At 46.2% G+C, this 23,461-nt stretch overlaps 1 protein-coding gene and 2 long non-coding RNA genes across 3 annotated transcripts; 1 reads left to right on the top strand and 2 right to left on the bottom strand.

Annotated features, from left to right (window-relative positions):
• Positions 1 to 2,347: 2,347 nt before the first annotated feature.
• Positions 2,348 to 3,984, bottom strand: LOC136355963 (F-box/FBD/LRR-repeat protein At5g22660-like). The gene is made up of 2 exons (XM_066309283.1): positions 3,009 to 3,984; positions 2,348 to 2,976 (listed from the first exon to the last, which is right to left on the bottom strand). The coding sequence occupies exons 1-2, from the start codon at positions 3,982 to 3,984 to the stop codon at positions 2,348 to 2,350; spliced, it is 1,605 nt and encodes a 534-aa protein (XP_066165380.1).
• Positions 3,985 to 15,515: 11,531 nt separating this feature from the next.
• On the bottom strand, positions 15,516 to 17,996 carry LOC136355935 (uncharacterized). Its single transcript, XR_010740525.1, has 3 exons — positions 17,727 to 17,996; positions 16,817 to 16,885; positions 15,516 to 15,939 (listed from the first exon to the last, which is right to left on the bottom strand). It is a non-coding gene; the product is annotated as an uncharacterized lncRNA (long non-coding RNA).
• Positions 17,229 to 18,581, top strand: LOC9271229 (uncharacterized). Its single transcript, XR_001545164.3, has 2 exons — positions 17,229 to 17,530; positions 17,793 to 18,581. It is a non-coding gene; the product is annotated as an uncharacterized lncRNA (long non-coding RNA).
• The last annotated feature ends 4,880 nt before the right edge of the window (positions 18,582 to 23,461 follow it).

Raw genomic sequence — 23,461 nt, 5'->3', positions numbered from 1 at the left:
AGGATATGTCTTCTTGATAGCAACACTTTTTTTTTCAATTGTAGCATTTTGGAGCAGGCAATTGGCCCAACCATTAAAGAAAAACTAGATGATGCCACGCTCTTTAATGTGGGATATTTCGATAAATATATGTTAAATGATGGATGAATTTGCGAAACGATTACAAATCAGGCACCTGATTTTTTCCCAAAAATCGGGCGCTATTTCATGATCTTTTTATGAAAATGTTTCAATACTTGAAAAAAATGTGTCAGCATTTGAAATGATGAAACATAACCAAATCATTCTTGAAACATTGGGCTAAAACATATGAAACATTGATTTCGAACCATTGAAACATTAAAAAACCCATGTGCATCAAAGATGAAAATATGAAACACTATCAAAATATCCACTGCAATATTTAATCCAAACAAAAAGAAACATCACAAGTGCAATAGCTGAAACACACAAAAAAAAATATACCCGGTCTGTACTACATCTTCCTCCCCTCTTGCTAAAACAGGCTTGCTGAGGGCCACCGGTTTTGTGCTCTCCTCCGATCTTCGCTGGAGATACACGCCGAGACGCTACAACACACTCCTGCTACGCTGAGGTGAGCAACCGCCGCTTCCCTATCGCTGCTGCTACTGGGAACTCGGTATGCCATCATTGTCGCTTGGGCAAAACGGAATCCACGCCACCACCAGATCCTCACAGGGTTCGTCATCTTCCTCCCAGCTCCTGGCCTAGCTAGAGCTATGCTGATGTGCACCGGCACGCCACTGCAACCGCGAGGAACCCTCTCCGGCCACGACAACCATGGCCTGGCCGCTGCCATGGAGCCCATGCAGTGATGCTTGGTCATCATGAGCTCGTACATGTGAGAGATAAAAGGTGGCTGAGAAGGAAGCGATTACGTGGCGATATGGAATAGGTGGCTGAGCAGGCGCCTGATGTTTAGTTAGCCATCAGGCGCCCAAGCCTAATCGTTTTCGATGAATTTAGATCGTGAAAATGATGAGAAATGATGATTTAGCATGTTTATATGTTGAGCTTTAAAATGTAATAATTTGTAGATGATAGACGTAATTAAAGTTAAGTTTTTGTATGTACTATGGTGGTGTTTGAATCTCTTGAAGATGAAGATGAAGATTAAGTGTTTCACGCAAAACGATATGGTAATAATGTGTGATTAATTGAGTTTTAATTATTACAAACTTGAAAAATGGATTAATCTGATATTTTAGAACAACTTTTATATAGAAAGTTTTCGCACCAAACACACCATTTAGCAGTTTGAAAAACGTGCCATTTTAATCCAAAATTTAATCCACTCTTTTAAGTGGATTCAAACAGGGCCTATACATGTTGATCTTTTAGTGCTTAGTGGGTTGATGTGACCTACTTGCATGTTACTAATTATAATTGCTATGCTTACATATTGTGTTTTACATGTTTAGTAGGTTGTAACTTCGTAGAAATGTATAAATTCACACATCAACAATCATATGCTCAAGCAGATCAATATATTTCACAAGGACAGGGGTAAATAAATTAAAACTTCACATAGATTGCTCCAACTTTAGGATGATTTCAGCGCAATTCCTAATTCGCGCATATGCGCCCGCTGCGTCCACTTCCAGCCCACATGACCCATGCGGCACCGCAGAAGCTTGGCACTAGTTTCTTTCTTTTTTTTCATGAAATCAGGCGCTAGTTTTTTTTTGGGAAATCGCTTCTTTTTTTCTCTCCACACTCGTGCGTGTTTTGCGATATTTTATAAATTCAATATTTCACCTTCAATAATATCCATTGAGAGTTTTGAATTTGAGTTGAAAGTTTCTTAAATTAAAGTTGAATGTTTTGAATTTTGCGATGAAAGTTTTCAAATTTAAATTGAGTTTTTTGAATTTCGAAGTGGGAGTTTTTAAATTTGAGTTAAAAGTTTTTCAAACGTGAGTTAAGTTTTCAAATTTTGAGTTAAATGTTTTCAAATCCAAGTTGAATGTTTTTCAAGTCTGAATTGAAAGTTTTCGAATCCAAGTTGAAAGTTTTTAAATCCAAATTAAAAGTTTTTAAATCTTGACTTGAAAGTTTTCAAATTTAAGTTAACAATTTCAAAAAATCTTAACTTAAAATTTCAAACCTTTGTTGAAAGTTTATTGCAGCTAAACGTCCATACTTGTTCCAATTTTTCGCGTGCTAAAAAAATAACTGATCAGAGTAATTAACACTAATGATAGTAATTAGTGGGATCCGATCCACTAATCAGGAGGACGTGGGGAGGGGGTCGCCCATTAGGAACCCCCTGATTTTAGACAAATGAGGGGACATCTCCTCGAGATATCAGATTCCCCTCCAAAATTTACAAGAACACGGCCTTCGCTGACCTGCTCATCATCCACCTTTTAATTTTCCTTTTCTTACGCATCTGCATCCCAATTCTACCCCTCGTCAGCACGACGCACACGCATTGGAGCACTAGTGCGTTCCTCAGCAGCAGCCTGGCCACTGTCGCCTGCCCGTCATCACCCTCGTAGTGCACCAGGTTGATCTCCTTCACCCGACGCCGCAGGCACCGGATCGCCGAGAAGCTCGCGATACCAGGGGAGCTGTCTTCTTCGCTGTCGTCGCCATCTTCTTCGCTGTGGCTGTTGTAACCGATGTTGCTGCCGTAGTCATCACCGTCGGTGTCGTCGTCGTCGTCGTCGCTGTGGCTGATGTAGCCACTGTCACTGCTGCCGTCGCTCTCGCTCTCACTATCACAGTTCGTCGGATTACATTTTTCTGGTTTCAAGAACAGGGTGAGAGACTCCAGGTTTGGGGTCATCTCCAGGATCCTCCTCATGGCGATGGCTACGCCGCAATCTGGGACGTGCCCGGTGAGTTCCAGCCGTCGGAGGTTCGTGAACGTCCGGAAGCCGGCGGCCGGGAAGAGGTCACTATCGATGCACGAACCGAGACGATCAAACTTGAGGTGGAGGTGCGTCGAGCCTGCAAACATCGCGAGAAATCTTTTTGCATACTGTCGAATTCCTCCTCCGAGGTGATGAGTTCCTCGCTGCAGAAATCCACAGTGCAGGAGGTTATTGCCAGTGAGCCGTGCATCGAAAGAGTATACGACGGATCGTCCGACACGGCGCCCCTGTACGCAATTGTTGTGAGCTCCGACGCGTCGATGGCGACGTTGTCGACGTTGTGGCAGCACCGGAGGGCGAAGCTGCGGAGGCGCTTGTCAAGTAGGGAGAGGGTCTTCAGCTGGCGGAGGGCTTCGAGCGTCAGGTCGGCGAGGCGCGGGCAGCTCGAGATCAACCGTTGGATTCTGCTCCTGGAGCCGTGGATGCCAGTCAAGCGCATTGTCTTCAACAACGACAGGTCGATGGATTCCAGCAGGTTCAGGTCGCAGTAGCTTAGGCACAGGGTCTGCAAGGCGACGCAGGAGTAGAGCGACCGTGGAAGCTCATAATGGCGCCCAGGGAAAACAGGGGGCTCGCTGTCGACGATGGTGGAGAGTCTGTCCCTTTCGCCGCCGGCGCAGATCGGGCCGATCCAGAAGCGCAGGTCGAGGTGGAGCTCCTGCGAGCTATGGCACACGACATAGGTGACCCACGCGTCGACGATGACCCTGTCCCAGACGTGGTAGCTGTCGCAGGCGAAGTGGAAGCTGCGCAGCGGCACGTGGCGGCCGGCGCAGCGGCGGCGGCAGAGGAGCGCGGCGTTCATCCGGTCGAGGAGCTTCCAGCTCATGCTCTTCTTCTCCTCGGCTTGGAAGTACATGGTTATCCAATCGTCCTCCCTCTCGCCCTCCTCCTCCTCGAAGGAGATGGTGTGGACGTAGCCGAAGATGTATCGCCACCGGCGGGACAGTACGGCGGTGCGGGCGGCCAGGTTGTTGGGGAGGAAGGAGAGAATGTGGCCGAGCAGGTCGTCGGGGAGCTCACTGATCCGATCTTCTCCGTCCCCGCCGCCGGCGATGCGCCTCTTCTTGCTTTGAGAAGCCATCGGTCGTCGGCTCGTCGGTTGTGGCCCTAGGTTCGTGTCGAAACAAGATTTCGGCAATAATAAAAGGGGGTGGCTATCAAGCTAGGAAAGTGGATGGATTTGGAGACAAGGAATTTTATACAGGTTCAGGCCTTCTTATTCAAGAAGTAATACCCTACTCCTGTCCGGGGATGATTCCGCCGAGTGTGTTATTGATCGTATGATCTGGGAAAAAAGAAATTGTCCCGAGAGGAACCCGGACCCCTCCTTATATAGGGGAAGAGATCCGTATTACAAAATACAGTCCATATCCCTAAAGGAATATGTGATTACAGATAAAATACAATCTTAACCGACTAAGATCTCGGGTATTTCCTTGACATACAAGTTAGAAACTAACCCGAGTTCTCATAAATATATTCTATCTATATTTGGTACCGTATATCCGACTAAATTATAACTGTCATGTAGATATGGGGTATCCATAATCTCCACAGTAGCCCCCGAGACCTTCGCAGTTGACAAAATAGCCTTCTCGAAACAAAAAACAGTAATCCGAGTGCTTCAATTCAACTTGCTCCAGCTTGCCGAGTGCTAAAATCAAAGACTGTGAAGGGCGAAAATAAAACATGGTGCATCGAGTAGATGCACCTAATTAGGTGTAGCCCCCCGACTATGTGATTAGTTGAAACACTAAACATGTAGCCAAGAACCGAGTGGTTTTATAGCGAAGTATGCATGGTACTCAGTAAAATACCCAGCCGACTACTTCTCAACTTGAACATATCAAGGATAAAAAATACGAAAAGGGCCGAGTGATAAACACTCAAAAGGTCTAAAAATAGACATATTTGATAGGAATCCGAGTAAGAAACTCTTAAAATGATCCACCAAACATGATAAAAATCATAGTAATCAACGAGTCTAATAGCCTAAGCTATGACTCTCACCATAACCAAATTAAGCATATAACATGCTAAGAGAATGACTCTTAATAAATTAGTCATCTCCAATCAACCCAAACAGCTTTTGCAGCCTAATAAGGCTTACAAAAATAGTATAACACCTTCCTGTCAGGCACCTTTTGTTTGCATCGTGTTAATTCCAAAGAATTATCAAACCACATTAAAAAGGATTTTAACAGCATTAGTCCACATCATTGTGAGCACAAATTGCCAAAGCAAAAAGCGCCTAAGTCCCTAGAGATCACAACGGGCCACGCTGAAAATAAAATTGGGCTAAAGTACTGTGTTTAGGCTAATAACACCGAAGTGAAATAAAACGTCTCTTCGTCTTCCCCGCCGAGACTCTCGCCATTTTCCCCATTTCCTGCTATAGTACAAAACTGCGCCGGCAATTCATCAATCCGCTCCAATCCATCCTCAAAAACTTCACGAAATTTCACCCCGCGTCCACCGCTTCAATTCCCCATCCCTTTCCAGCCATATCTCGGATCAAATTAAACCATTCAGTTCACATTCATGGCGGAAGAAAGAGAAAGCTTCGAGAGTCAGTGGGCGCCCTCCGATGTGACGGAAGGTAATCTGAAGGAGATGGTGGCGCACGGCGTTCTTCCGGCGAAGGAGATTATCGGGTGGCGACCGGCATTCGGCGAAGCATTCCCGACCCCCGATACGCATGAAGTCGTGGTATTTGCTGATTTCTTCTATGGCGGTTTCTCCCTTCCAACCTCAAGATTTTTTCGGGGAATTCTGAATTTCTATGGAATCAGCCTGCATCATCTGAACCCGAACTCCATAGTTCACATCGCCAATTTTATTCATGCCTGCGAAGCTTTTCTGGGCATTAGGCCTCATTTCACCTTGTTCCGCCGAATCTTCTTCCTCAAGCCCTAGCCAAACAAGAGCAAACCATGCGTTGTTGGGGGCACTGGTTTCCAACTCAGGGGAACACTAAGCCAAAAATACTTCTCCATGCCCTTCAAGACCTCAAACAAAGGCTGGCACGCCAACTGGTTCTACGTTCAAAATCCTGAACCTGCCCTTCCCGAGTACTCTTGTCTCCCTCCGGTCTACCAAGACACATGGAATTCATTGCCTATAGGAGATGAGGCTGCTCAAGCAGTGGAACTGATGGAGCGCATGATAAAGCTGAAGGAGCAGGGTTTGCAGGGAGAACAAATCACTCGGCACTTCATTAAAAGCCGGTTAGCTCCAATCAAAGAGAGATCCCGCACAGCTTTTGAGTTTGACGGCAAACATGATCCAAATCGTGCAGATCCAGACTCTCTTGACTTTAAGGTCATGAAGAAAAGGATGTACAAGATCTTCTCAAATGCTATCGTCGTCAGTTATTCGCACTTGCTGCCAGTCGTGCCATTCAATGCCTTCAATCCTCCTCCACCGGTATGTAATCAAACACTTAAACCTTTCACAAAATATGGTCTTGTCTTTTTATTGAATCAGTTAACAATGAAGGATATTACGCCCAGGAATTTGCTTTGATGAAGTTGGATCCCCCAATCACTCAACGCCGATCACCCCACCACCAAACCGGTCAAGGGAGCGGGGGTCCCAAAATCCGTTCCGAAGCCCGGCCAAATACCTCTAATCCAGCCGGCCAGCCAGATTCACGCAAAAGGAAGTTGGTGTCGAGTGACGATGAAGGCGATACCGCTAGAAAGCCTGGAGACCGAGAAACAACCAAGAAACTGCCGAAGCAGGCTACTACAAGGAAAAAAGCATCCAGTCGTCCAGTGCCAAAGATCAGGAAGTCTTCCAGGTACAAACCACATAACGATCTTCCTTGCATTGATGTGTACCCAGTGTAGTAATAATACTGATAACCAAACTTGTAGGAAACCGTCTGATATAGACCCTTCTGGAAAAGACTCTAACCCAACCAGCACGGGAACAAACTTAAAAGAAACCGAGCCAACCGCTGAGGATCATCCGAGTGATAACCAGCCAGCAACCGATAATGTAGGATCTGGTGATCAACCCCCAACCGGAAACGAGTCGGCCGAAACTGGAGCCGGGGTTAATCAGGAGCCCCCGACTAAAAACCAGGCACTGGGCCAAGTCAAGAGATTCCAGAAGTTGGAGCTCAGGCAGACAGCCCTCGTAAAGAAGACACCAGCAGTGACCCAACGCCAGGATCTCCCGTTAAGACGCAAGAATCGACTCATCCCCGTCCGGAAATCATCACGGGTAAACACCTTGCCCGAAACCGTGTTGATCCAAATGACTCTAACCAATCGTCTACCCTTTATACGTGGATACATTAGGACCAATGATTGGTGATGAAGAAGAAATTCCCCGTATACAGGCGGCTGAAGACTCACGCCCTCCCATCCTAGTTAAGTGGTGGGACGATGATATGCAACCTCAAGGAATCGTGATAAGCAAGCAGAAAGAAGATGAAGAAGTATGCTTGTTGAAAAAGGCACTCAGCCAGGCCACTCGTATTGTAAATGTAAGTCCATTTGTGCATAGTTTTAATTGTCCCCTTTCATATCTTGCTGAAACGCCGATAAATTCATATTGCAGAGAATTCATCTTAGAAATGAGGCGAAAACCACAACTTTGGAGAAATTAGTTCCCCATCTTGGAACCCTTGAAGCTACTAAAAACCAGCTACATGAGGTCAAAGAGCTCGCGAGAAAAACTGAGCATGATCTAAGGAATAGAATCTCCGAGCTTCAAGAATCCAACTATGAATTGAATGGTTCGTCCAAAGGTAAATACCATATCTGTCTGACGTATTCGCGAAGCCTTCCTTGTCATATCAATTAACCGAAAAGCATTACAGTACAAGCTGCCAGGATTTCCGACCTAGAGAAGCAGGTCGAGGCCCTGGAGAAGGACAAGGCCGAATTAGCAAAGCAGAGGGACTCGACCTTAAAAGATGTTGAAGGTAATGATAATTGATTCCCCATGTTCTTATAGCCGCTCGCTGATATGAATCTATTGATGAAGATCGCAAAATCAAGTCCCAGGCACAGTTTGATGTCTTAGTTGACAAGATCAATAGGCTTGAAGGGGCCAGGGATAAAGTCGCTAATGCCGCTACCCCACTCATCCAAGCCATGTTCTTCAATAACACCGGTCCAAGTGCACTTGACACTTCCGAGATCTTTGACAAGCTAAGAGTCGCTCCAGATACTTACTTCAAGAATATCAGGGAGGCTGGGAGTATGGGAGCAAGCCTGGTGTTGGCGATGACCAAGTCCTTGTACCCGAAGATTGATATTGACGCCATTGACGGCTTTGCAGACGGGACAAGTGAAGAAACAGCCCTCGACCTCATCAATGATGCGCAAAAAGCCGCTGACAAGATTGCTGCTGACGTAGTTGAGAGATTCCAAGATGTCGACCTTCGGCCGACTGGGTCTGATAATTCCGATGATGAAAGAACTGACACTGATTAGTAACAGTGATTCTGATTATGATGGAAGATCAATTTGTACAATACTGATGAATTTATGCTGTGCTAGACATTTCTAACTTAGCCTCTAATTTCTTAAAAGTTTTTGTCAAACCTTATTGAGCCTAAAACTCACAAAAGTTATTAAAAAACTTTCAGTCCTGATTGACTAAGCCAAAAAATCAAGCAGGGCAATGATAAATCAAGTAAGCAAATTGAATTGATAAAAATCATGTTCCATTATTATTATAGTAGCCCCCGACTGATAACTCAAGAAAAGGCTTGATGTTAGCAGTCAAAGAGAAAAATACAGAAGTAATGTCTAAGCATAAAAATGATGAAGATGTTCAATATTCCAAGAATTGTTGATAAGAGTACCATCTTCGCGCTTGAGTCGATAAGAACCTGGCCGAGTGACTTCAGCAATTATGAACGGTCCTTCCCACAAGGGAGATAATTTATGCCGATCCTGTGTGGTTTGAATTTTCCTCAGAACCAGATCGCCGACTAAAAAGGCTCGTGATCGAACATTGCGATTATGATAACGGCACAACCCTTGTAAGTACCGAGCTGACTGGATTAGGGCGGCTTCGCGGGCTTCTTCCAGTCGGTTGATATCGTCCGCTTGATCTTCCTCATAGCGCTCCTCCCGGAAGTTGCGAAATCGAAGGGATTCAAACTCTACCTTACTTGGCAACATTGCTTCTGCGCCATAAACCAAGAAGAACGGCGACTGGCCGGTAGCCCAACTGGGAGTAGTGCGCAAAGACCAAAGTATGGACGGCAGCTGTTCTACCCACATGCCAGCATAGGGACGCAGTCGGTCGAAAACTCGTGCTTTGATCCCTTGAAGTACCACGCCATTAGCGCGCTCAACTTGTCCGTTACTCATGGGGTGTGCCACGGAGGCGTAACAAATTTTAATGCCAAAATCTTCACAAAAGTCTTTAAATACTCCGCCAGTGAATTGAGTGTCATTATCAGTGATGATACGATTTGGTACTCCAAACCGATGTACAATATTGATGAAGAAATCTTTAGCTTTTTCTGCGGTGATTGTAATGACCAGTTTAGCTTCAATCCACTTGGAAAATTTATCCACAGCTACAAAGAGATGAGTATAACCACCGACCGCCTTTTTGAATGGGCCGACCATATCAAGCCCCCAAACTGCGAACGGCCAAGACAACGGGATGGTTTGCAGCTCCTGAGCTGGTAAATGAGTTTGTCGGGCAAAGAATTGACAACCCTCACATGTTCGCACAATTTTGTCGGCGTCGGAGACAGCTGTGGGCCAGAAAAAACCCTACCGATAAGCCTTGCCGACAATGGTTCGTGCGGCAGCGTGATTACCACAGATGCCTGAATGAATATCTTTTAGCAATTGTCTTCCCTCTTCCAAAGATACGCAGCGCTGCAGAATTCCTGATGGACTTTTCTTGTACAACTCGGTCTCGTGAATGACATAGAGTCTGCTGCGCCTGGAAATCTGCTCGGCTTCATTTTTGTCTTGAGGGAGTTCTTGTTTGGTCAAAAATCTTATGAGAGGTTCTCTCCAGTCGGCTTCAATCATGCTTACGCCTTGAGTATCCATGGTTTCAATTGTTTCTTTTCTGGGCACGGTTGGTTCGTAAAGATGTTCGACGAACACATCTGAAGGAGCTGCTTCCCGTTTTGAACCAAAATTGGCCAGTCTGTCTGCTGCCTCATTATTATGTCAGAGGACATTGGTGAGCTCGAGTCCATCGAATTTATCTTCCAACTTGCGTACCTCTTGTCGATAAGCGGTCATATTATCATCTAGACAAGACCACTCTTTCATGACTTGATTAACAACCAACTGAGAGTCTCCACGGACGATTAATCGGCGAATGCCTAGAGAGATGGCAATCCTTAATCCATGGAGCAGCGCCTCGTATTCCGCCATGTTATGGGACGCAGAAAAATGTATCCACAATACGTAGCTCAATCTTTCTCCAGTCGGGGAAATTAAAACAACCCCAGCTCCAGTGCCTGTAAGCCTCCTCGACCCATCAAAATGCATAGTCCAATATTCCATCTTTTTCTCTGGCATGTCTTCTTGGCACTCGTTCCACTCGGCGAGGAAATCAGCTAAAGCTTGTGACTTGATCGAAGTTCGTGGCTTGAAAGATATGTCCAAAGACATCAATTCTAAGGCCCACTTTGCAATCCGTCCGTTTGCTTCGCGGTTATGAAGTATATCCCCGAGTAGAAACGATGTGACCACCATGACCGAGTGACTTTGAAAGTAGTGAGATAATTTCCTGACGGTAATTAAGACACCATATAGTAACTTTTGAACCTGAGGATATATTGTCTTGGAGTCGGCCAAAACCTCGCTAACGAAATAAATTGGTCGTTAAACTTTTTGAATATGGCCTTCCTCTTCACGCTCGACAACCAGGACCGTGCTCACAACCTGGGAGGTCGCTGACACATATAACAGTAGCGGCTCTTGCGGATGTGGCGAGGCCAAAACTGGTGGAGTAGTGAGAAGTTTCTTAAAGTCTTCTAAGGCTTTTTGTGCTTCGGGTCCCCACTGGAAATTGTCGGTTTTCTTCAGCAGCTTGAAAAAGGGCATCCCCCGCTCGCCGAGTCGTGAGACGAACCGGCTGAGCGCCGCCATGCAACCAATCAGCTTTTGGACGTCTTTCTGGGAGCTTGGCGGTTTCATGTTGAGGATGGCGTTGATTTTCTCCGGGTTGGCCTGTATGCCTCTACGAGACACCATAAATCCAAGCAGCTTCCCTGACGGTACTCCGAAGATGCACTTTTCAGGGTTTAGTTTCATCCTGAAAGCGCGGATGCTCGCAAAAATTTCTTCTAAGTCCGCAATCAGATCATCCTTCTGCTTGGTCTTGACGACTACATCATCAACATAAGCTTCAACATTGCGGCCGATCTGAGTTGAAAAACACCTCTGAATCATGCATTGGTAGGTTGCTCCTGCGTTCTTTAGTCCAAAGGGCATGGTGATGTAGCAGTAGGCCCCAAAAGGCGTAATAAATGAGGTCTTCATGCAGTCGGATTCTTTTAGTCGGATCTGATGATATCCCGAGTAGCAGTCCAAAAAACTGAGTAGCTCGCAGCCGGCCGTTGAGTCAACTACCTGCTCAATGCGAGGTAACCCAAAAGGATCTTTGGGACAAGACTTGTTGAGGTCGGTATAATCGACACACATGCGCCATTGCCCCGTCTTTTTCCGAACCAGGACTGGGTTAGCCAGCCAGTCGGGATGAAGAACTTCTTTAATGAAGCCCGCTGCTAACAGCTTGGTTAATTCCTCCTTGATCGCATCCTTCCTGTCCTGTGCAAAATGGCGGAGTCGTTGCTTGATGGGTTTGGCGTCTTCCTTAACATGTAAAGAGTGCTCAATCACCTCTCTAGGAATACCAGGCATATCGGATGGTTTCCATGCAAAGATATCCTTCCTGTCCTGGGAGATTTGCGTCCGAACTTGTCGACTAGGTCCTCGTGGCGAATGCCTTTAGTAAAGGCGGCGATGATGACATCGTCGGTTATGTCGGAGATCTTGTTGCGTTGCTCGGAGAAGCATCGGATGTAATCTCGAAGGGATTCTCCAGACTTCTGAATGACGTTGTAGAGATCAAACTGTGTGTCGGGGCGTTCAAAGGTGCCCTGGAAGTTGGCGATGAAGTGATCACGAAGTTCTGCCCATGATCATATCGTGCCACGGGGTAGTCCATGGAGCCAGGATCGGGCGGAATCTGCTAGGGCCACAGGTAGATAGTTTGCCATGGCCTTGCTATCTCCTCCTGCTACACGGATTGCGAGTCCGTAGACGGTGAGCCAAGACTCTGGATTAGTGGTGCCGTCATACTTCTTGATTCCACTCGACGCAGGTCATTAGTGAAGGCAACTACTCCATCCACGTCGTCGTCGTAGCGATCTGGTGAATGGCGGTGACCTCGTGCTGCACGGCGCTGGTTGATCATGTCGCGAAGATCGACGGGACGCTGGCGAGGTGGAGAGCGAGGCTGTTCAACTCGGCGTTCCCTGTGACATTCGGGAGGCGAGTGAACAGATCGTTCGTCGTGGCCCCTGCTCCTGCGACTGGATCCTGTGCCGATGATGCTGAGGCTTGGCTGATGATAATCATGAGATCGGAGATGGGGAACCCGGCTACCAGTCGGCATGCGAACGCTGCCGGAGTTAACCAGAACTGAAGCGGCGATCATGGTCTTGGTCTGGTTCAAGATGTTGACGACGTGATCGGCTTGATTGAGTGCGTCTTCCTTGAGGAGGGTGTCGAGAAGGGTGATCGCAGCGACAGCGTTCTGTTGGGGGGTGCGGAAGACCGCTGTCCCCTCAACCTCTTTTTGCCCGATGAGTTCTCTCGCTCATCGCCCGGATTCCAAGGCGCGTTGCCGTCGATCTTCAGCCTCCTTTGCAATCCGTTCGCGATCTTGTTGCTCACGCTGTAGTCGTTCTCGCTCCTGTCGTTGTCGTTCTTCTTCCAATCGGCGACGTTCAGTTTCTTGCCGTGTGCGCTCTTCCTCCACTTCTCGGGCTCGGCGCTGTTCCTCCGTTTCGTTGTCAGCCATGAATATGCCGAAAAAGAGAGGCGTGTAGTTATCTTCGTAGCTGTCGTCGAAGTCGTCGAAGTTGCCGTGGTCGTAGTGGTAGCCGAAGTCGTCGTAGTCGAGGATCTCGGTTGGTCGTGAACTGACGCCAGGGGAGCTGAGGTAGCCATCCAATTCTTCCGTCGAGACTGTCCCAAGAGGTTGGAGTATAACGCCAACCTCCCTAGAGCTAGATTGGATCGGGGCCGAAGCCGGATCTCGCCTAGATCGTCGGGTGGGGAGATGCCTTGGTGGTGAAGACAGCGGCCAGATCATCAGGAAGTCTCATCAGGATTAAGGGATAGGACCCGTCTTCTTGATCTGGTCGCGGAGGAGTAGATTGGATCTCGTCCGAGTGGTTTGAAGCCGACTTGGGAGAGATGATCTTGGAGTAGGCCTCGGCAGAGTTCGGAATACCGAACAGCGCGGGGACCTGGTCTCTCCCCGACTGGTTCGAATCCGAGTCAAGGAGAGAGATCCTGCCGAGGTCGTTGGTCATGAAGTTGAGGCTGCCGAACCGGAACGCCTGCCCGGGAGGGAAGGCGAAATCGTCGATGCCGGAGACGGAACCCATCGCACTTAGTCGGCAAAAACTTGACGCTGCCCCTACCTGGCGCGCCAACTGTCGAAACAAGATTTCGGCAATAATAAAAGGGGGTGGCTATCAAGCTAGGAAAGTGGATGGGTTTGGAGACAAGGAATTTTATACAGGTTCAGGCCTTCTTATTCAAGAAGTAATACCCTACTCCTATTCGGGGATGATCCCGCCGAGTGTGTTATTTATCGTATGATCTGGGAAAAAAGAAATTGTCCCGAGAGGAACCCGGACCCCTCCTTATATAGGGGAAGAGATCCGTATTACAAAATACGGTCTATATCCCTAACGGAATATGTGATTACAGATAAAATACAATCGTAACCGACTAAGATCTCAGGTATTTCCTTGACATACAAGTTAGAAACTAACCCGAGTCCTCATAAAGATATTCTATCTATATTTGGTACCGTATATCCGACTAAATTATAACTGTCATGTAGATATGGGGTATCCATAATCTCCACAGTTCGTGTGATATGGCGTGTTATGACGAGCAGAAGGGTTTTGTTTGTATACCCGAATCCATAGTGGATTACCCTTGTCGCGCGCGGAAAAGCTAGTTAACTTTTTGGGAGTTAACGTAGTTAGTTACTTAGTTAAGGATAATGACAAAATTAAGAGAATACTTCCTTTTTTTTGAGTTTTTTTACTAACAAATTGAAAACTTTCAAGTTAGATTTGAAAATTTTTGACTTAAAATTTAAACTTTAAAGTCAAATTTTGAAAACTTTCAACTCAAACTTTGAAAATATTCAACTCAAAATTTAAATTTGTAAGACATTTTGAAAATTTTCAACTCAAGATTTGAAAACTTTCAACTTGAGATTTGAAAACTTTTACCTCAGATTTGAAAATTTTCAACTCAAGATTTGAAAACTTTTGACTCCAGATTTAAAAACTTTCAACCCAAAGATTTGAAAATACGTGGGTTGAAGATTAAAAAAAATAAAAAAACGAAAAAAGAAAAAATGACAAAAAAAGAAAATCGCAAAAAGAAAAAAAAACAGCGCTGGAGGTGCTAGCTGGCGTGCGCGACAGCAACGGAGGTCACACGCACCAATTAGCAATCCCCGATAACAATACGTATGTTCGGCCGTTTGTTCAGCCTTGCCCCGTCCGGGTAGGAATATGGCTCTGCTTAATGCTCATGGCTACTTCCTCCGTTTTATAATGTAAGACTTTCTAGCATTGCCCACATTCAAATAGATCTTAAATGATATGTCTAGATTCATTTAACATCTATTTGAATGTGGGCAATGCTAGAAAGTCTTACATTATGAAACGGAGGGAGTATTAGCTAATTTAAATATTCTCCTAGTTGTGTAAGTATTTTCCATTGCCAAATGACAATTTGAATGTGCTGCTCGTAGTGTGTAGAATACTAATCCCTCATGCTTAATAATACTTGTTGTTTACATAAGACTAATATGAAACTTTAAAATCTTTAACCATAGATAATTTTCAAAATATCTTTTCATAAATATAGAGATCATATGTAAAGTTTAGTCTTAAAAAATACTTTAATAAAACCATATATTTGTGAGAATTACTGTACAACGTGTTGTTTACTAAACAACGCTTTTCACCGCCCTATTCCCTTGCCCCGTGCGGTACCACCAGTTGTCGAAGTGACAACCGCGCACGTCGAAGGACGTGGTTACTCAACAGTGTTGGAAACAGTAAATGTATTAAGTAGTTAAAATTTTTCGGGATCCCCCTTTACACGGCCCTAGGGGGCTATTTATAATCCTATTGCATAGGGGGCTATTTATAATCCTATTACAGGTTCTCCATTAGGGTTTAGGTTTTACAGGGGAATTTACATGGTTGCCCTTATGAAAACGATGTTTATACGGGTACACAGTGTAATTTGGATACATAGGCCTTCTATGGGCCGACTGGCGAACGTTAGTGAAACGACCCACATATTCCACAACAAGAGTAGAATATAAGTCTATAGCATATATCTTCATAAACATCGTTTACTCAGAGATATGCACATCAGAGTTGCATAGCAGAAACATCGCATTGGTTCCAGTTATTATAGTACCATAGATACAGCTCAAGACAAGCCTCGAGCGATAACAGCAAAATAATATACAAACCCCAAAAGCTCAGCAAATATACAACACACTAGAAAATTCACAAGTACCGCTACAGATATTGCTTCTATTCATATTAACGTTACTGCTACTAGTACAAATACTACCGCTGCCACTGCTACTACCATCACCACTACAGCAACTATATGAACCATGCATATTATACACTAATTATCATAGTCAATCTCAGCATCATCGTAGAGTCCTTCCTGGTTGTCATCCATAACATGAGTTCCTTCACTTCCAGCCATATATTCTTGTTCAACAGATTCTAATGATTCAACATCTATATACAAGGAATTAACATAGGGGATGAGTACAAATGGTACTCAACAAGCCCATCAATAGCAAGAAAATGTGTGAATGCAACTATCTCTAGAATCCAAGATTCTTCAAAGAATTCATAATGTTTTTGACAAATATTTGTTGCAAAAATTCAAATTTTAATTATAAAACACTACTGCATATCAAGTACCACAGGATAGAATCTCCGATTGATCCCTTTCCTGCCGCGTTCGCAGTTTCTACCCGAAACAGGGAGTGACATATCACAATTCATACACTCTGCAGAGGTGTGTCGCTGTACCCACTGACGCCTTAAACCTTTTAATGCCCACGCCCGTCGGCGCTTGAAGCACACTTCATGGTGTATGCCGGCAAGGCTAAGGTCACAAGCTTTTTATCAATCCCATCTATTAATTATCTCTGCGGGTGATTCCCGCAACAACAGCGAATCATTGGATCCTGCAACAATGGCGATCCACATCATCTAATCGAATTCTGCAACAACAGCAACCCTCATCGCTAGGCCACGCTCACAGGATTCGCGGAAGTCCTTAAGCCCGTTGGATAAAGCCATTAAGAAAGAACTACTAAGCTAGCATGTCCCATTCCAAGTCATATGGTCGACACGATCGCTACGACGCTTGCATACCTTACAGCAGTTGTTAATTAACCTTATGATGTTAAGCATATACAGCTGACTACACAATAACCAAGTTCAGACTGCCAATTATTAAGATCACCAAAGAACTGATCCACAGATCCACATGCACAATATTAACATTCAAAAATAAATTTCTGGTTTTCTATGCAATGGTGAGAGTTATATAGGTTGCAAATATTTGAAATAACTAAGCAATATGATCAAGAGATGGACTTGCCTGGATAAAAAACACCACGAATACCCTCAAATTCAATCGAAATGAATGATTCCTCAGGAACTCGAACTTCTGAAAAAAAAAATACGAAAGTCCGAATAAGGACATATTCCGAACGCATAATTTACCGCATGCAATGCATATGAATGATGTATTATGAATGGCAAATATAATGATCAGGTGCTGCTTTATAAATTTATTTTGCTCTGTTCAGATTTTATTTTAACACTCATATCAAGAATTTAGAATCATCAATTTATATGACATAAAAACTTGCTCACATTCTGTTCTAAATCTAAATCTAATTTCCTGGAGACTATATATGATCAATTTAGTCCAGCCCACAAAACCAAAGCCCAACCAGCCCACTTTCTTTCTTCTCATCTTCTTCTGTCCCTATCTCCTTCTCTCCCTCACGCCTTCTCTCCTGTGCCGCCATCCCCAAACAGCGCCGCCAACACCGACGCTCTCCCTCAGGCCGGCTGCCATGCCCCACTCCGGTGATCTCCCTAGCAGCTACCCCTGCAGTGATTTGATCCCCCTAGTTCCCACAAACTCATGTCCTGCTTCACCTCCATCCTCTACTACCACCACTCCTCTCTCAAGTAATTTGAGCATTGCTGTCCTCCATGGCTATTGGTACCCAACTCCTGTGATGGTCGCTGTGGAGACGGCCAATGCCTCAAATGGCAACTCTGCCGGCCACAACCCTCACCAGTAACTCCATATCCCTTTTCCCCCTTCTATTTCTCTGTTCTATTTCTCATAATGTCTCACAATAGAAGTATTTGTTAGATGTGTGCCACTGTAACCTTGTAATGCAAATAATATGGTCTCTAGATTCTTGATTTGTAAATAATCTGACTTCTAATCATGATTATATGCCATGGATGATGCTCTTAATCTAGTTTACCTCTTTGTTGATTATTCAGTGGTTGTGAAAATATATAGTTGAACTCCTCTTTTGCTTCTACTGCAGCTTCTATTGGTTGGTTGATTCTACTGAATCAGCGTCTCCTCCTTGAGCTGGGGTACCTGCTCCAAATGGAGCTGGAGCCCCTGCTCCACCTGATGTTGGGTGATTTTGCCCTCTTGTATTTTTCTTTTCTTCTCTAACTCTCTGGTTATGGTGGTTCTTCTTGCTAACTGGTTTTGGTCTCTACGAGGAAAATGAGGCTCGGTCAGGATGGAGTTCACACTGATATGGTTTTTGTGACAGGGACATGGTTGACTACTAGGTGACTCACCTACTAAGGTTTTACTGGTGGTCTCCCTGTTTGACACCTAAGCATGGTTTATTCGGTGGAGGCTCAGCATAATTTTTCACAGATTTGCAATTAAATAAAAACCTAGTGAAAAATATAATATTTGTAACTTTTGCATTATAGTACCATAGACTTTAAAAATATGGAGATTACTTTGAGTTTAGGGACTGATTTTCAATTGCCCAAAAACTCAGAGTTTACCTAAGAAATAAATAGTTTTGGAAGCTACTAAGAGATGGCTAATGTTACTAATTTTGTGCCCCGAAATGGTTTGGTTGCAAAATATGTGACATCAAGCAACTCTAAATTTTCTCTTTTGCCTAAATCTTATATTTGAAATCTCCTAAAGCAATTAGGTGTGGTCACAGATCACACCAATATTTTTATTTAATTTTCACTATTTCTATTTTAGATGAATAATGTATGAGATGCATTATTTGATGTATGCAACAACACTGTATAATGTATATGTGAAGAAATAAAGAATTTACTTATGTGTCTAATTTGTGTTTTCATCTGTGATATATGCATATGAATCGATCCTCTAACGCAAAAAAAAAAAAAAATCCAAGCCAATCGTGTGACACAACTAGTCGTTCAGCTCAACACACTGAGCATACTATAACTAGGTTGCCAACAGCGCGGCGAAGCAAATTAAAATTTTAGGTTCGTTACAGTTAGCCCATTAGCGAATAACCCTAAGAGGCCGGGATGGCCCATTGGGCTTCCCTGGTGCCGAACCTGCTAAAGCGAAGTCTACACCCTTCGCCCCATATGACTGGTCCTGCGAGGTACCCACACGGCTTTTTGGCCTTAGCCGTCTTTGTTCCACAGCCTTCGCCATGGAGGCTTCGCCCAGGTACACTTGACGTCTTTGGCTTGAATCCTTGTTGGTATCATGGTTTCGGTAGGTCTGGTCGAAGGGTCTCATGCCATACCGCCAACAAGCCCCTCACAGGCGAGGGTGAGTAAGGAGCTTCAGCCGAGACCGTGCAAATTATGTGCTATGGTATGAGGTGCCCCCATTCCGACGTTCCTGCCGAAACCCATAGTGGAGTCCTGCAAGAAATTTTGAACGCATTCATTTATATTTTTATGGTTACCATTGTTTCGAATAGCTTTCGCCATTTGCCCGTGTCGAAGCCCTTTTTTCTTTTTTGGTGGGCTGCTGTGAACAGAGATGGGCTTCTCTCTGTGGGCCTAGCGCTGTGCGGCCCGAGCCAATGGGAATTTACCGTTTCGCCTGGCCCTGGGACACGTGGCGGCTTATGATTGGGCGGGGAGGTAAATCGTCGCCTGGGTGGGTTATATATACCCCCCACCCGGTTTTTACCACCACCCCCCAGTCATTTTCACCGCGAGCTCTCTCTTTCTCTCTCTCTTTTGTGCGCTTTCGATCCGCTAGTCTTTTCAGCCATATTCCTTCGACAGGTCTCTCACTTTTCGACATAGCCCCTCGCAAGCCAGACCCGGCCTCCGTAACAGGCCCTAATCCCGGCAAGATTGATGATGACACCACCAATCTGGTAAATCAAGAAATGAAGAGGTATTGGTATATCAATGAACACACTCCATAGAGTTTCTGCTCAAATCAGAGTGTTGGAAATTAAGAAACAGCTGCTTATCTGGGGACTTCGCTTGTCGACGAAGATGAGCTTGCGAAGCTGGTTGACTCCGGCGTGCTGACGGAAAAGCAGGTCTCTGCCCTGGGAAAGGCTGTGGTGCCAAAGCCCGCCGACAACCGGACGATGGTCTTCGCTGTGTTCTTCGAGGCAGGCCTTCGGTTTCCATGCAACGTCTTGCTACCGGAGATCCTTCGCCTGTTTTACGTGGAGCTCCCCCAACTGAGCCCATCGGCTCTCGTCCGGATCGCCATCTTTGACTGGGCATGTCGGACTGGTAGGTTCGAACCGAGTGCTGAGCTTTTCGGTGCCATTTTCTATGCCACCGTAAACTTGAAGACGAAGAAGACAGCGTTCGGGAGCGTGAACTTCAATGTTCGCCCCGAGCGTTCCGATCTCTGGCCAGTTAATGCTTCTATGTCCAAGTGGGATCGCCACTGGATGTCGAAGTGGTTCTACCACTCCATCCCCTTCGAGGCCAGGTCAGACGCAACGAAAGCTCTCCGATGACGGCGCAAAGCGATCGCGCCGATCAGGAAACCGAAGGTTGCTGGCATCATGGAGGCCCGTTTCTCCCTGCTTCGCAAAGTCTGCCTCCGCCTTAGCTGTCGTGACTTGGTAGAGGAGTTTTGCGTGCTTCAGATCTTCCTCCTCTCCCAGTCATTGCAAATCGAGGTGGACCGGGACGAGGAGGCCGATGGCCTGTCGAAGCTTGTCATGCCAAAGGGGGGGGCGAAAAGTAGGCTTCTGCTTCCTACATGTATTTGTATTTCGCTCTTTTTCCCTGCTTGGCGCCTGATATGATAAGATGTTTTGTTTTTGTAGTGTTAACTCTTGTTCAGGCCGAAGCCGAAGCTCGGAAGGTGATCGGCGATGTGTCGATCACAGAATACAGCCAGCTGCTTACGCGGCAGGCGGCTGGTCGGGCGAATCACATGTGCGATGGCGATCTCCCCTCCCGGGCGAAGCCCTCCGAGGTCGATGGCGATGAAGGGACCTCCAAGAAGCGCAAACGTGGGCAAGTCAAATCGGCCCCACGGAAGCGAAAGGCCCCTGCCTCCACCGACTCTGATGCTAACGATGAGGACACCGTCGACGACTAGGACAGTGAAGAGGAGGGGGAGGATGAGGTGGAGACGGATGTTGCGATCGAAATGGCCGCGAACGAGCTCGCCGACAACCGCATCGAGATGCGCGGCTACACCCCAACCCCAAGTCCAGACCATGTCGAAACTGGGGTGGAGTCGAACAGTTCCCCCCTCGGCCGGAAGGATTTGGAAGGGGCAAAGCCACTGGTTTCGATTGCGGCGGCCAAGGTGGCGAAGGGAGGGAAGGTTAAGAAAACCTCCAAGAAGAAGGGGCTCGTCGATGTCGCTTGTGTTTTCAGCGATGACGAGTCTTCGGATGAGACCCCTACTTCGCCCGCTAGGCGGAGCCATGGTCTTTCGACCGCTCTCGGTGCTACGGCCGACGTGGGCGAAGCGCGAGGGAGCGCTGCGGCCGGTACTTCAGCTTCTGCTGACCGGGTTGTGAACGCCGCTGCCAGGCTCTTCGGAAGCCCTCCGCGTGATCCAGTTGCTTCGCTGCCCGCCATCCAGAAGGGGAAGAAGGCAGCCATTGAGACGTCGGCTTCGGAGTATTCGCTTGCGGCGCCTCGCTTCGCCCCTGGGGATTTAGAGACCCAGGCGGGTCTTATCCCCTTCGTCGAGGGGGTAAGTCATCTCGTTTCTCCGGCTGGGAGCCGAGCCTGTTCACCGAGTTGAACGAGTTCGATGAAGGCTGTACCGCCATCAAGAGCTTAGCCATCCGAGTATGTTATTCATTTTTTTCTTTCTCTTTAATTGTTGTTTTTCCACGACTTATGTTAACGACGATCGCTTTCGCCCCCTCTCCCCCCTTTTTTTTTGACCCAGATTCTTGTGGCTCATTGTTCGACTGAGCGAACCGTGAGGGCTCGCTTTGACGGCTTCAAGAACCATCTTCGAGCTAAGGACGACGAACTGGGCCGCAAGAGCCTACAAATGGAAAGCCTCGCCAACACCCTTAAGGAGGCGAAGGCTGAGAACAGGCGGCTCCAAGCTGAGCTGGAGAAGGGGAGCGAGGCGAAGGCCGAGATCGAGCGTCTCAAGGCCGAGCTTAAAAAGGAACAAGACCAGTCCGCCGCCTTAACTGAGGGTGCGCTCGTTTGTGCATATTGTAGTATCGAATTAAATCTGAGTGTAATTATTACTATAGGCTGTTAGTAGTAAATATGGTTGGTGGCTGAATAGTAGGTAGCAAGGGTTGGATGGAGTTTGACACCGGCTGGAGCAGCTCCATGAGATTGCCGACGGAGCAGTGATGAAAGCGACGCGACGGGACGGGCAGGGCTGTCAGTGCGCAGGCAGCAGTAAAGGCGCTGCAGCCACAGCTGCTGGTGTCGGCGTGACTTGGGAGAGGGTGGGGGTTTTTCCTCCTTGCTCAGCTAGGCCTGCGCGCATGGAGCCGACAGTGAAAGGCGCACAAAAAAAAGAATAAATGTGATCAGCAGGATGATTAGTTGCATATTAATGTACACAATTAATTGCTCGATAAAATTGTAATGAATGTGAAATGCGTGATTGACAATACCGAAGTTCACATAGATAGCAATATAATAGCGTCACACAAATTCGAGTAGAACAACAGGACAGTAGTTTCTCATACCGATAACACACATAAAATAGGATAAATTGAGAAAGACATGAGCAAGGAGTACAAATTTATTAAGGATGGAAAGTGATGCAGGACTAGTTGTTGTAAACTTCATTTGCAATGGCGTCACGAACAGCTCTCATCCCAGCAGCACTGTTAGGTGCGTCGTACCAAGTCGCGCAGCGGTGGTGCCTGTGGGATGGGAGGGTACCCGTTGTACAACCAGTTCTGTGTCATGAAATGGGGGTCTGCACTGTCAAGCCTGAAGTTTTGGAGAGCAAAAACGCAGTGTATGATCTTAGTTTGGGTGTTTGGCCTAGGGAAAAGAGGTATCTCCCTAAAAATCCTCCACTGACTCTTCATAACTCCAAAAGCTCTCTCAACTGAAGTACGCAGGGAGGAGTGTGTATAGTTGAATGTTTCTTCCCTCCCTTGCAGTTGACCAGCAAATTCATTCAAATGGTAGCGTACATGCGGGTACGGTGGCAAGAAACCGCACCGGCATGCGTACCCAGAATCCACTAGTAGATATTTACCTGGACAGTGAACATGAGAAATTTCAGATGAAAATTGCATGGGGGAGTAATATGATGGTGATGTGTACTAACTGGATTAAAAAAACCTTCAACATTATGTACTTACCCCATGGCAGCCTTGGAAAATTATGGGGATAGTTCCGGACAGCTTCTGTTAGCACCCTCTGGTCGTGCACAGCTCCAGGCCATCCGGCATGTGCAAATATAACATGATCATCCCATCCAATTACAACTAATACATTCCTTGATGTGATATGATGACGATTGCGGTGCAAATTAGCTTCTTCAACTGCAACACGAACTGGGATGTGGGTCCCGTCTACAGCTAGCAAAAGGCAGGAAATTTTCATCTCGTGCGACCCGGTTATGCACTCTTCGAAAACTTGGATCCACAGGCTTGTTGATATCAGCTGCCATGGAGTAAACTGCATCAAGCACTTTATGGAAGTACTTGCATATGGTTGATCCCGACCGGGCCATCCTATTATTTGTTGCCCTTTGCGACTGCCCAGCTGCCATGATGTATAGAAAAAGCCCTAGTGCTTCCATAGG

Source organism: Oryza sativa, chromosome 4, assembly GCF_034140825.1.
Source record: "Oryza sativa Japonica Group chromosome 4, ASM3414082v1".
NCBI classification, from domain to species: Eukaryota; Viridiplantae; Streptophyta; class Magnoliopsida; order Poales; family Poaceae; genus Oryza; species Oryza sativa.
Note: the sequence above shows the minus strand (reverse complement) of the source record. Positions and strands in the feature narration are given on the sequence as shown.

Bases quoted from the DNA above. Each gene is read 5' to 3' on its own strand.
- LOC136355963 (XM_066309283.1), bottom strand. From the start codon at position 3,984: ATGGCTTCTCAAAGCAAGAAGAGGCGCATCGCCGGCGGCGGGGACGGA. The intron at 2,977-3,008 runs GTATGCAAAAAG...CGATGTTTGCAG, and splicing joins CTCGGAGGAGGAATTCGACA to GCTCGACGCACCTCCACCTC.